The sequence below is a fragment of the Marmota marmota genome, unplaced genomic scaffold (assembly GCF_001458135.2).
Source record: "Marmota marmota marmota unplaced genomic scaffold, marMar, whole genome shotgun sequence".
Taxonomy (NCBI): Eukaryota; Metazoa; Chordata; class Mammalia; order Rodentia; family Sciuridae; genus Marmota; species Marmota marmota.
The window spans coordinates 1,203,877-1,216,064 of record NW_026000022.1 but is presented as its reverse complement, the minus strand read 5'-3'; the positions used below and the strand labels follow the sequence as shown (position 1 = coordinate 1,216,064).

Sequence of the window (12,188 nt, the reverse complement as noted above, 5' to 3'; positions counted from 1 at the left end):
ACATTCAGGGGATATTTTTAAAATATAAGATTGTTATAAGTAACTTCTTATAACTTCTAGTTATATGAAAAAATCTTCTAAATAATAGCAATAGCTAGTAGCATTTACTGAAATTTAGAGTAAGCCAGGCATAGTTTGAAGTGCTTGACGTGAATTAACTCAAAGCCTTCACAGCAGTTTTATAAACACATACTATTATTTCCCTACTTTTTAGATGTAGAAATTAAAATACATTAAATGAACTTCCCAAGGACACAGAATCAGGAAGTGGCCTACTTGTAGGTAGGCCCAGGTGGTGGTGACTCCAGGGTATAAATGTGTGACTACTACCCTCCTCCACTCAGGTGGCCTGGAGACTAGTATAATTGCTACAGTTGCCTTAATCAGGAAGATGCTGGTGACACTAAAAGTCAGGAGAAGTCAGAGGTCATCAGAAGTCTAACAAAAGAAATAGAGGCTCTGAAGGTCTCATTGGAGAGTTCTACCATACCTCAAAGGAGCGGGTAGCTCTTTATTGTGTAAATTATTACAGAGCAGGAAAAAAAGCTTCCAAATTCACTTTAAAGTTCATGTAATTATAAATTTGAACACAAATTATATAAAAAGGAAGCTAGATAAAATACCAGAAAACCAAGTAAAGCATTTTACTAATAGAATATACCAAAATATTTTTTCTTAGGAATAGAAGTATAGTTTAACATTAGGAAATTATTAATGTGATTCTCTGTGTTGAGTCAAAGGGAAAATATTTTCATAGAGGAAAAAAGTCTATTGACAAATTAAACTTTTTTGTTTTGGTTAAAAAATAATATTTAAAAATAATATTTTTTTTGTTAAAACCAGAAATGAAAAGAAACCTTCTTTGAAAAAGACTGTTGTGAGAAACAGAAACATATCAAATTTTAAAACATATTACTAGATTCCATTACATTCAATAATAAGACAGATAAACCTGTACTCACCTCTGTATCCAATATTCTTTTGGAAGTCTTAACTTCAAGTGTGACTTTAAAAAGCATGGATAAAAAAAATCTCAAAGAAATTAGCGAAATCAGTTATTACTCATATATGCTATGATTGCCCACTGAGAAAACAACAAAAAAAAATAACCTAACATTGATATTAGAATTTTAGTATAATATCATTATTGAACCATTAAAATTTTGAATTTTTGTGAAAAAAAATTGATGATGCCCTTTTATAAAAGCATGCCACAATATAAAAGCATATACTATCTATACTATATATAACATAAAGAGTGAAATGCCTATCATGTGGATTTACATGAGCACCCTACAAATTGATGACATCATGGTGGCCAAAATCACACTGAAAGAAATCATTGTGGAATGGGGTATAATGATGCTCTAGGTAACCTGATGGTCTTATTGATAGCAAATGAATTGCCCTCTTTCTCTGACTTTATGTATTTTGGCACACCGACATAATGCCCACCTGACAAAACCCTGGCTGAAGGAAAAGCAACTGAAATTGCTTGGTAGATGTTGCAATACACAAGCCAGTGTGCCTCTGACCTCATCAGGAGAGATGGGGTGCTTTGAAGATAATCCCTACTCCTCTGCAGCAATTGCAGTTAAAGTATTTTACAGTGGTTTGCCATTAGGTTGTTCATTCAGATAATGTTTTCCTAATAGGGATTACAAACTTTAACCACTTTTTAAACCTTAAAAATATTTAAAACAAAATGGAGTATTATTTCCTACATTTTTCTTTACTAATTATTTGGATTTTTCCTTTGATATTGGGAAAGGCAGATACTACAGTATGGAAAATATGTTGCTCTAGTGTGAGTGAAAGACTTATTAGTGGGAAGCAAACACATCTCATTTATATATATTTAAAAAATCGAATCCCAGGTATACAAATATATATTTACATATAGACACATTCCTGTGTGTGCCTTTTAATCCATGTAATTGAATGTTAAAAAAATAGATTGTATCTAGAAGATACCTGAGGTGGGTTAAGACTTTAATAAAGTCTTTATGTGCTTTTAGAAATAAGAAATTCAGACTCTAGAACAGAATGAAATAAAGTGGCAAGTAGAAGATAAATATATATCCGTCATTATTTTTTAATGCTATGATATGCCCTTAAGTCACACAAAAAAGCAAAGGGCAAAGAAGATAAATTATCTATTTTGAATGTAAAAATTTATTTTTGATAAAAAAGACACTGGAAAAATTGAAACATGACAGAGACCTGCTATCTAAATTATTCTTTTAAATTAACAACAAGAAGAAAATCTGAGTAGAAAAATTGGCAAAAGAAAACAACTCATAAGAGTAACCAATAAATATTTTAAAATACCGGAGAACAGAAATAATGTCTTGTAAAACAATAGCAAGAGGCTGTTTTATCACCCAAGAGATTAGAAACTGTAAATATTATGTGTCAACAAAAAATTGGAAACAATCTAGATGTTCATCTTGGAGTGGCTAAATAAATTGTCAGAATCATAGCAGCCATATGTATAGGTTATACAAGGAATGAGATATAGTTGTATTAGCACAGGTGAGACATTGAGCTTGAAAAGCAATTGAAAATGGTGTAGTGGAAATTTTTTTTTAATAGGCAAATAATACTCTGCTTCATGCATCTGTACATATATAAGTATGTACAGGATCTAGGACAATCAATTCTCTTCTTGCCTCTGGCCAAAGAATTCTAATGTTTAATTTTTATAAGAACAGTCAGTGTACTACTTGTGAAATTAAAGTTACCTATTTTGAAATCTATTATTTATTATAGATTATCTATTATATATACTCTTATCTGTTATAGATATCTAATGAAAGAAGGCAGTATCAAGAGCAACAATAGGTAAACTAATTACAAGTACAGGTAAAATGTGCAAGATATATAAGATTTATATAAAAAATTATAAAGCAGTTAAAGATCATATATAAAAACCTGGATAGTTGGGGAAAAAATGTTACATGTTCTGAAGGGAAAGCAGTATTCCAAAGTTCCTACTTTCAAATTAACAAATTACCAGACAAAGTCTTGGATGGATTTGGGGGAAACTTTTCAAGTTTAAAGGCACAAGAAGCAGTGAACAGTGTTTGATGAGAAAAGTGAAGGGAGTTCACTCCATCTGGTGTCAAAATGTAGTGAAAAAATGATGACTAAAATGGTGGTCATGGCACAGAACAGATGAACCAGTAAGACGGTAGAATAGTCAGCCCCAGTGTATGTTTATGCCAGATTGTGAATTCTAAGATATATTTTTTGAATTATAATGGTTCTGACCACAGGATGCAGTTTTCAATGTAAGCTCTGACACATGCTGCAATTTAACATTTTTCTTTTTCTTTGCAGTATGTAAAACCATATGATGAGATGTCTTAAAATATGTGACAACTTGTGTTCAATGAAATTAAGTATGTGTGTATATACGCATCCATGTGTATTGTGAAATCAAGTGTGTGTGCTTACATGCGCCCATATACACACGTGATGAAGTCCAACTCAAACGTCTGCCCAGGCTTAGCAGTAGAATGTTGTATGATGTTGTCTTTTTTTGTCACTTTCTGGTTTATCATAGTACACTGAAAATCCATTGCATAATAAAGGTACAGATATTAGAAAACATGTAAGATTTCATGAGATCTATAAAATGATGTTGGAAAAGTATTTGAATTATCCATAAGACTTTGACAAATAAGAATTACGTTTTTAACTTTCAATGTAAATACTCAGTTGACTTTTTTTTTCCACTATTCATTATGACATTTTGGTTACTCAATTTTAGATGAATTTACTTAAAGTGGTCAGTCTAATATTAATCATACTTAGAAAAGAAAGATCCTACCTGTTACAGGTACTATTTCAGCAGAAAAGTGTACACTGTCCAAAAAACTGTACAGGGATAAAGGACTCTTTGATAGACAAATAATACTTGGCTTTTTGTTTCAAAAACATAAATTTCAGATAGATCAAATATCTGAATGTGAAATCAAACAAAAAATCCAGAGGAAAATTGTTTAGAGAGTCCAAAGCCTCTTGCAGCATGCAGAGAGCAAGGAAGCCAAGATATCACAGTGGCTTCTAGCCCTCCAAAAGTCCACTGGATGTATCAGTAGATACTCAGTGAATCCGTGGTAATAAAACGTCATAATGAAGGAGGCAGTTAGGGCAGAAGCATCTGGAGAGGTACCTTATGGGATCAACAATGAACAAAATAGCCAAGAAACACTGCCAAAGAGAAAAATCAACAAATTTTGTTTGGTGGTTAGAAGATGTGAATGACTATCTGCGTTGCAAAAGGAATTAAACTTAATTCCTTCTGTTGTAGATATTTCAAATTCTCAGAGGTAGATAAGCATGGGGTTCGAATAAATGATGTGGCACAGAAATTAAGTTATTTAGTTTTTTAATTTGTTATATGAAAGCTCATTTCAAATTCTATGAATATACTGCATTATTGACTATCGGTTTTCCTTTTGAAGAAAGCAGGAGGGCATTGTATTCTGTTTTGTTTTTGCAGTGTTGGTCCTTTTCCAGGGCCTTGTGCATTCTAGGCAAAACGCTCTACCACTGAACTACTTCCCTAGCCCGGGAGTACATTGTATTTATATTCAAACCTACAATTTGTTGTTGTTGTTGTTGTTGTTGTTCTAACAGGTGATTATGATTTGGACTATTTTTGATTGTGTTTTTATTTAAAAGAAATTACAGATATTTTCATGGTAAAATATTTTATCAAATATAAGCATAGTTTTATGTTAATAAAATGAAATATTAAATACTCTAAGCATTTGCATAATAAGTATGCTAAATATATGAATTCTAAGTTCTAATAATATGTTAGTTATTTTAAAAGTTAATCAGAATTATAAATCTGTCTTCTAATTGCAATTAAATATCAGCCGTGTGGTCAGTATCTGTGTGTATTTTAATTTGTTTTCATCTGGCTTTTACTTAGCAATCCAATGGGGAGAAGATGGTCGTCCGTTTCATTTTCTCTTCTATACTGGCAAACAGTCATATTATTCATTAATGCATGTAAGTATATTTTATTTATGACAAGTAATATGAACTGTAGGCTACAAAACTAATTATAGTAGAGGCATCTCAGTTTCAGAACATACCTAGTACTTCATAATGGGCAAAAATAAGACTTCTGGAGGCAAGATAGTATAGTGATGAAAGATTTCACATTATTTGACTTTTCTTAAATGTATGCTTTATAAAACTTATATCAGAATGGTTTGTCCTTAAAATGCAGAAATATTCAACTTAATATTAGTGCCCGTGTGTGCCTTGCTGGTAAGGTGAGAGGACAGTGCCGGCAGGGACCACAAGGCATCTATTATCTTCTGCTTTGTTTCTGTTATTCTTTAAAATTTTTGCTTCTCATACTTTAATATGGTGTCTTGAGTCAAGATTTCTGGTCCTCAAATAACCTAAGAAATGCTTTTATTATGCTTTAACTTCCAACTGCTTTGGAGTGTACTGTGAACAGTTTTTGTTTTGTTTTCCAAGCTGTGTTTGATAGTGTGCAAATTTGGGAGAATTCCCCAGAATGACCAAATGCCAATATCCGGTTTTAAACAGCAGAATCTTTTCTATTTTTAGAACATGATATTGAATTCTTTTTTACCCATTATATGATTTTTTTAAAAATTACAGAAATATTTATGGGGTTTCCCCCATCCACAGTAAGATTTCAGTGGCTTGAATGAATGCACACATTTACTCTGCTTTTTAGACTTATCTGGTGTTTATTTGTGCTCCACAAACCCAAAGGACAAAATTCCCACTTGTCAGGTACATTTATTTCTTGGGGAAATAAAAGAAAACCTTCTTTTCGCTTTTTGTTGACCTTGGGCAAATGAGCTTCTTGCCCTGGCAGAAATGAAATGAATGATAAATGTAGAGTATGTCTTTGCTGAGTAATGGAGCTGTGGCTCTGGCTTCCACGGAGGTTCTCTCCCTCACAGCCTGAGGCTGCCCGAGGACCCCTGCTGTTCATTTAAATAGGTATGTCAAATCTGCCTCCAAACGCTGCTGGTTTGATCTGTGGTAATATTTGTGAAGGTTCCATATGGACTTGAGCCCCCTGCAGTGCTAAGAAATAATGTACAACGCTTCATGGTGCAGACGCAAATTTTCTCTGAAAAGGGATGCAATGCTGCGTTTTAGCTGTCGGAGGGGATGATGGAGCTGACGCGCTAGGCCTGTCAACTTGTTACACGGATGGGTTGCACGCAGCGAAGCTGTGGAAAATCTGTGCCTTTTAACTTTTCTACTTAATCACGGTTGTAGCATTGCCTTTAGACTGTATGCTACATTAATTCTCTTCCTGCCTTCTGCCTTTCATCCCAAGTTTCACGGAAAAAAGTAAAGCATGCAGGTCTTATAGAGGAGCCTTATCAAACAGCTGTCATCTGACAAGCCATTTGCATTTGTTTTGGCTGAAACTGAGCAACCCAAGGGCGAGATATTTTGCTGCATTCCATCATAATGAAGAAATTACACATTGTATAAGAGGTCTGACTTTATTTTTAGTTGCTTATGTGCTTTAAAAGGTACTGCTACAGAATTGGATCGGTTTTTCAGTGGATAGAATCTTACTGAACTCTAACTAAAATGTCAAATTACATCTGACTAATAAATATTCCTTCTTTTTGAGTAATATAGGTTGTGTTCAAATGGCAGAATACTTTAAGCCTTTATGTTTCAGTTCAACTCAGGAATTCCTAGATGTTTGCCAATATCTTTAGTATCATGGATGGCAAATGTCATTAATTACAACTGCAGACACATCAGTCTCTTCTAATGCATACAAATCACTGTCATCTGAAGTACTGTAACTTTGAAATAGAGACTGAATGTTCACTGTTCGACTTACAGAAGCACTTTTGTGGTAGAGTCAGACACTGCATATAAAGTCTCACTATAAAACTTGGAACCCTTTCGAGAGCTTTCTCTCTCCTTTGTTCTGCCTTCTCCTGGTGGTGGAGGGGGCGGGAGCCTCCCCTGCTCTCCCTGGAGTGCTCACTGTGAGTGCTCACTGTGTATCCCCACCAGGAGAAAGGAAGTAGCCCCTGCAGACTGGCAGGTTTTAAAGACTTAGAAATGAATCTTTGTTGCTACCATTTATTTTTGTTGATGAATTTTCTTCCTCTGTGACAGGGTAAAAGACACTAAGCCAAGCAGGTTTTTTCCCCAGGTCTTTGACCAGCTATAATTGCATGAGGCATGGCAGTCAGTGGCCATGCTTTTTGACAAGGAAACAGATCTGGAGCCTGTGTGCAGCTGTGTGAGGAGACCTTTCTGAGGTCGATTAACCTTTCTCATCTTCTGTAATCATGCCAAGTCTTCTCTTTAGGATTTGGTGGCTGTTTGCATATTAAGTGCATATGCTACTTTATAACAACTAATTAAAGATAGCCCTGATGCAGCTTACAATTAAGGATGATATACAGTGCTTTAGTCAATTGACCTATATTTTGTCCATCTAGGTTTTATGGAGAATTGAGAGGTTTTGAGGAAAGATGTTGATAAGAAATGTGCAATTTATTGCTCCTGGCCAGAAATGAGGCATGATAGGAAAGAATAAAGTGAAGGGACATTTGCCAATACATGGGGTCCTCACACTTTGTCACATTCTAAAGGTTCATTTGTAGGTCAGTTGGGACTCCCTTTTTCCTATGGATGTAATGACCTCTGTTTCTTCATGTCCCTGGGAAATAATATACTGTTTTATATTTTGATAAATAAGACATACATAAGTAATGAAAAAGTATTTTTAAAATTTCCATTGTTTCTTAAATAATAAAAAAGTATTTTAAGAAGAAATAAGGGACTTCCTGAGTTTCTCAGAGTAGTGTTAAATACCATAAAGGGGACTCCACGCTTGAAATTTACTGGGCTGGCTTTTCACCCAGAATAGATGGCTTCCCGTTTCCTTAATGGCCATTTAACCATTAGAACTTATGTGCTTTTCAGATATGATTTAGGGCTCTTCAGTCAGTGTAGGTTGGTTTCAATAACAGAAGGAAAAAAGAGGAAGAATAAAAGAAGTTTCTTAAAATAACTGAGGAGAGGAAAGAATTTTAAACAGGATATAGATGTTTGTACAAAAAAGAAAATGCCATACAACAGAATAACTGAGTTGTGACTAGTCTATGCCTAGATTAAAAAGAAGACCCTGCATGCACGGTTAAGAGGAATGGACAAAGGGCTAGGCCAGGAGAGTTCAGTGTGACACATTCACCAAGTGTAAAAACCCATGGATTGGCAAATTTTCCTTCACTTTGTGTTTCACTATCATGCTTCAATTCTGGGCAGGAACAATACATTTCATGCCCTGTGGGTTCATGGCGGTAACCCTACCAAGGCTGTCTATTGCCCACAATAGCTTGAGCCTGTCCAGGACAACCAAACTGACAGTGAAGAGTAGAATAGACAATATTCCCGGTCAAGGCATTTACAACCTCCGTAGTCACCATTTATTTTTTGTAGGTCTGTTAATGTTAAGAAAAAATTTAATTCAAGTTTACATACATATTTTACCAATATATGTTTTTGAAAAAAAGTTAAAATTCTCACTAATGGTGATTTGAAAATTGTTTTAGTCAGTGTTCCATCGCTGTAACAAAATACCTGAGATAATCAACTTTAAAAGAATCAAGGTTTATTTTGACTCACAGTTTTGGAGGTTTCAGTTTGTATTTGGTCGGCCCATGTTTTTGGGCCTTTGGCAAGGGGAACAAATAGCAGATGAAAGAGTGAAAGGAAGAGACTGGGGTCCCACAATCGCCTTCCAGGCCAAACCCCCAATAACTGGAAGACCTCCCACTAAGCCTCACCTAAAGATTCTACCACCTTCCAGTAGCTCTACCTGGGGACTAAGCCTTTACACAAGGGCGTTTGGGGGAAACCTGCCCAAACATAGCAAAACCCATTTGAAACCTGTGGGAGGTGATTATTTGACCAGGAAGTGGGAACCCTTTTGTAAAATATAATGTATTAAGGCATGTATGTGATTATGGCTTTCCTCAGAACACTGGCTACGAAATACTCTTCAAGAAGGAGTCTGTTGTGGAATCAGCTTGGGAATGTTGCAGTTGTGTAGTGGAGAGCTCTAGTAAGGGGACAGCTAGGAGGTGCATGCTCTGTCAAGGCCATGAGTAAAGAACTCTGCTGCTCAGAGTAGACCAGGGAGCCCTTTGTGCCCAAGACACTTTTTACTATCCCATGAAACTGTGCAGGGGTGAGGCTATGCAAAATGTTGGAAACTCTCAATAAGTCTTCAGTGTAGGCAGTACTGAGACACATTTTCTCAGTTTCAGGCCTGGTTCAGCCCCAGTACAATAAGCATCTCAGAAGTTGTGTAAGCTTACCTCTCCCTGGTCTTTAATAAAGGAGGTATACAACTCCAAAACCTGCGCTGGGGATTTTGTATCATACGAGAAACTTCTTTTAGATTTTAGGGCTAATCTTATAGTAAACACTGGAATATTTTCAAAGTATTTCTTTAAATCAAAGGAAATTACGTGGCCACTGATGTACCAAGCAAATGTGTAAAATGATGGACTAAATAGTTTATTCTGTACTTGAACTATTGTGTTGAATTGGAAAACAAAAGTTTAAAATCTGAAAGAAAACCAAGTAATTCTAATCCGTGTAATTTGTGCATAAACAGGGTTCATTTGCCTTGTGCAAAAAACTTCCTGCCTCACTCAGAGATTCTCCAGTTCATGTTAAATGATTTAAGTGACCTGAGTGCTTAGAGGCCAAAAACAGCAGCCCCAAGAACTATGCACTCTTCTGTATGGTGGTTCCAGTAGGTCAAATACCTGAAGATGGACCATCCTTTCTGGGTTTAGATGCTTCTAGATCCTCTTTGTGACCTTGTGATGAATATTTTAAACTCTTGGATATAATGCTGTTATCTTTAAAACTGAAATTAAAAAACTGAACCTTCTCACAGTGAGCTATTGTAAAATAACTATTTTACAACTATGTTAAGTGCTTATTTTTAAAAAGCTGCAGACTGGTACTAAAGTATGTCTGCATGCTGTTTTAAGACTTCTTGACAGCAGGAGTTAATTCAGTAATTAATTCAGCAGTAGAAATTGCTGTTCTAGAGGTATCTTTAATGTACATTTTCCTCACATATGAATAATTGCCATTGTATATCTTGTGTGCTCCAAGTGTAACAGTTAGGAAAATTAATTTTTTAAAACATGGAGTCAACTTATTATTATTGCCTTTATGTTGATTTTAATCAGATTATTTCTTTTGTAATGGTACAATTATTATTATAAAGCATGATTTTAATTTAAAAAGTAAAAATATAGTATCTGAGTTCCTTTCCAAGCACGTGGATGTTATCACTCCTGGCAGTGCATATCCCCAGGGTCTTTTTTCATGTGACCTGTTTCTGAGATGTTTCCTTTATTTGTTGAGTTGCATGATGTGTAAACATGCACCATGTTGTATTCACCAAGGAATAGCTGGGATCTGTAGTATAAGTATGTCACTTGGGAACTTGAGGTACATAGCAGACACCTCTCTGAACTACATTTATATTTATTTCGATGGAGTTTGGATATGCCATGGCCAACAAAAACAATGAGAGAGCAATAGTTACTTAAGTAATTGATTTTCTGTAATTGTAATAAGCACGAACTTTAAGTTACTTGAACTAGTATCAAAAATGGCAGTTGCTATTAGCTTGATATTATTTATTTTGTGTACCAGCATACAGTTGACTTCCTGTGCCCCCCAACCATGAACTGTTACTTGTTTACCCTTCCTAAAATTGGAATTTATACGTGATTAATATGACCAAAACAGATTTTAGGACACTAAAAATTATATTGCTCATGCTCTCGGAAGGGTTTAGTTTTAAGCATTTCTTTTCTGCAACCTGAGCATCTGGTATTTTCAAATTAGGCACCTTCTAAATTTGACTCATACATTATGGAAATCTGATGACACGAGGGGTGGATAGGCTTGCTTTGATTTTATGAAATATTAATCATAGCTATGATTAATGATTCAGCATTTCACATCTGGGTTATTCCTGTCATATTTGGAAATTACACTATTAAATGCAGTATATAAACTTAGTGTAGGTGGGGTCATTCTAATTCTCTAGTGTCCCTTAAAAATTAAGTGGAAACTTAACAATATACCAGAAGCTACCAGTGATAATCTGTGATGTTGACAGTTCCTGGCATATTTTATACCCTCAAGGATTTTTTGATGTAAATGAGAATGCATCTCTTCAGGGAATTGAAGTTAGAGAATCTACTTTCCAGAGAACTGTTGTTTCTAACTAACAAAGGTAGAATCTCAAAAGTGGTTTTATTATGCAGAAGAGAAAGAATAAATAGAAGTGGCACACCAGTAAAATTGTTCAGATTATTAGATTCTTAAAAGCCATACCTCACCCCTGCTGCAAGCATTCTTGACCGTTGCTATGGGTAAGGCCCTATGCTGAATGCCTGACCTACAGTGATATGTGTATATATTTTCTTATGTAAAAGAGTGTACGTAGCTTGTAGTGTAGCTCAATGGCAGAAAGTGTGGTTGGCATGGGTAAAATCCTGGGTTAAATCCCTAGTCCCCAATCCCCACAGAAAAGAAGTGAATGGAGAGGGTTAATGAGCACTGTGTATTTTGGGTGGAGGGATTATAATTGTCAAGTTGTGAGCTGTTGCCTTACATGAATGGGACTTACTGTGTTTGAAATTTGATATGTACTTTTCATGGATTGTTTTCTCTTCCACATTTTTTCTGATTATTTTACTTACACCATTTGTAAATTATCATGAATACAAATATAACACTAGAAAGAAATGACATCGTGAAAGAATGTTTCCAGAAAAATATAAACGAATGAAGATTGCTTAAAAGTCATAAGTGAAGCCTACACTTTGACTTGAAACTTATGAGGAAGTTCAGTTGTTATTGTAGTTGTCATGATTACTCCAGAAAATTAAGGAAACCCTTTCAAGCAAAGGAGGTTATCTTATTACTGTAGTTGATGTTCTCATAAGTTCATATATCCATAGCTAGATTTGAAAGCATACCAGCTCTGACCTGTGGACTCTCTGCATCTCAGGACTGTGGACCAGGCAGCTTCGAGGTGTGCTGCTGTCCCTTTACAGGAGCACCCAGGTATAGAAGTCGGGGGGGGGGGGGGG

At 35.3% G+C, this 12,188-nt stretch overlaps 1 protein-coding gene across 1 annotated transcript in view; it reads left to right on the top strand.

Moving 5' to 3' along the window:
- Positions 1-12,188, top strand: part of Mrps9 (mitochondrial ribosomal protein S9) — a 57,107-nt gene that overhangs the window by 31,443 nt on the left and 13,476 nt on the right. The window contains exon 5 of the mRNA XM_015505010.2: positions 4,949-5,028. Within this exon, the coding sequence (XP_015360496.1) occupies positions 4,949-5,028 (80 nt within the window). The remainder of the gene's footprint in view (positions 1-4,948; positions 5,029-12,188) is intronic.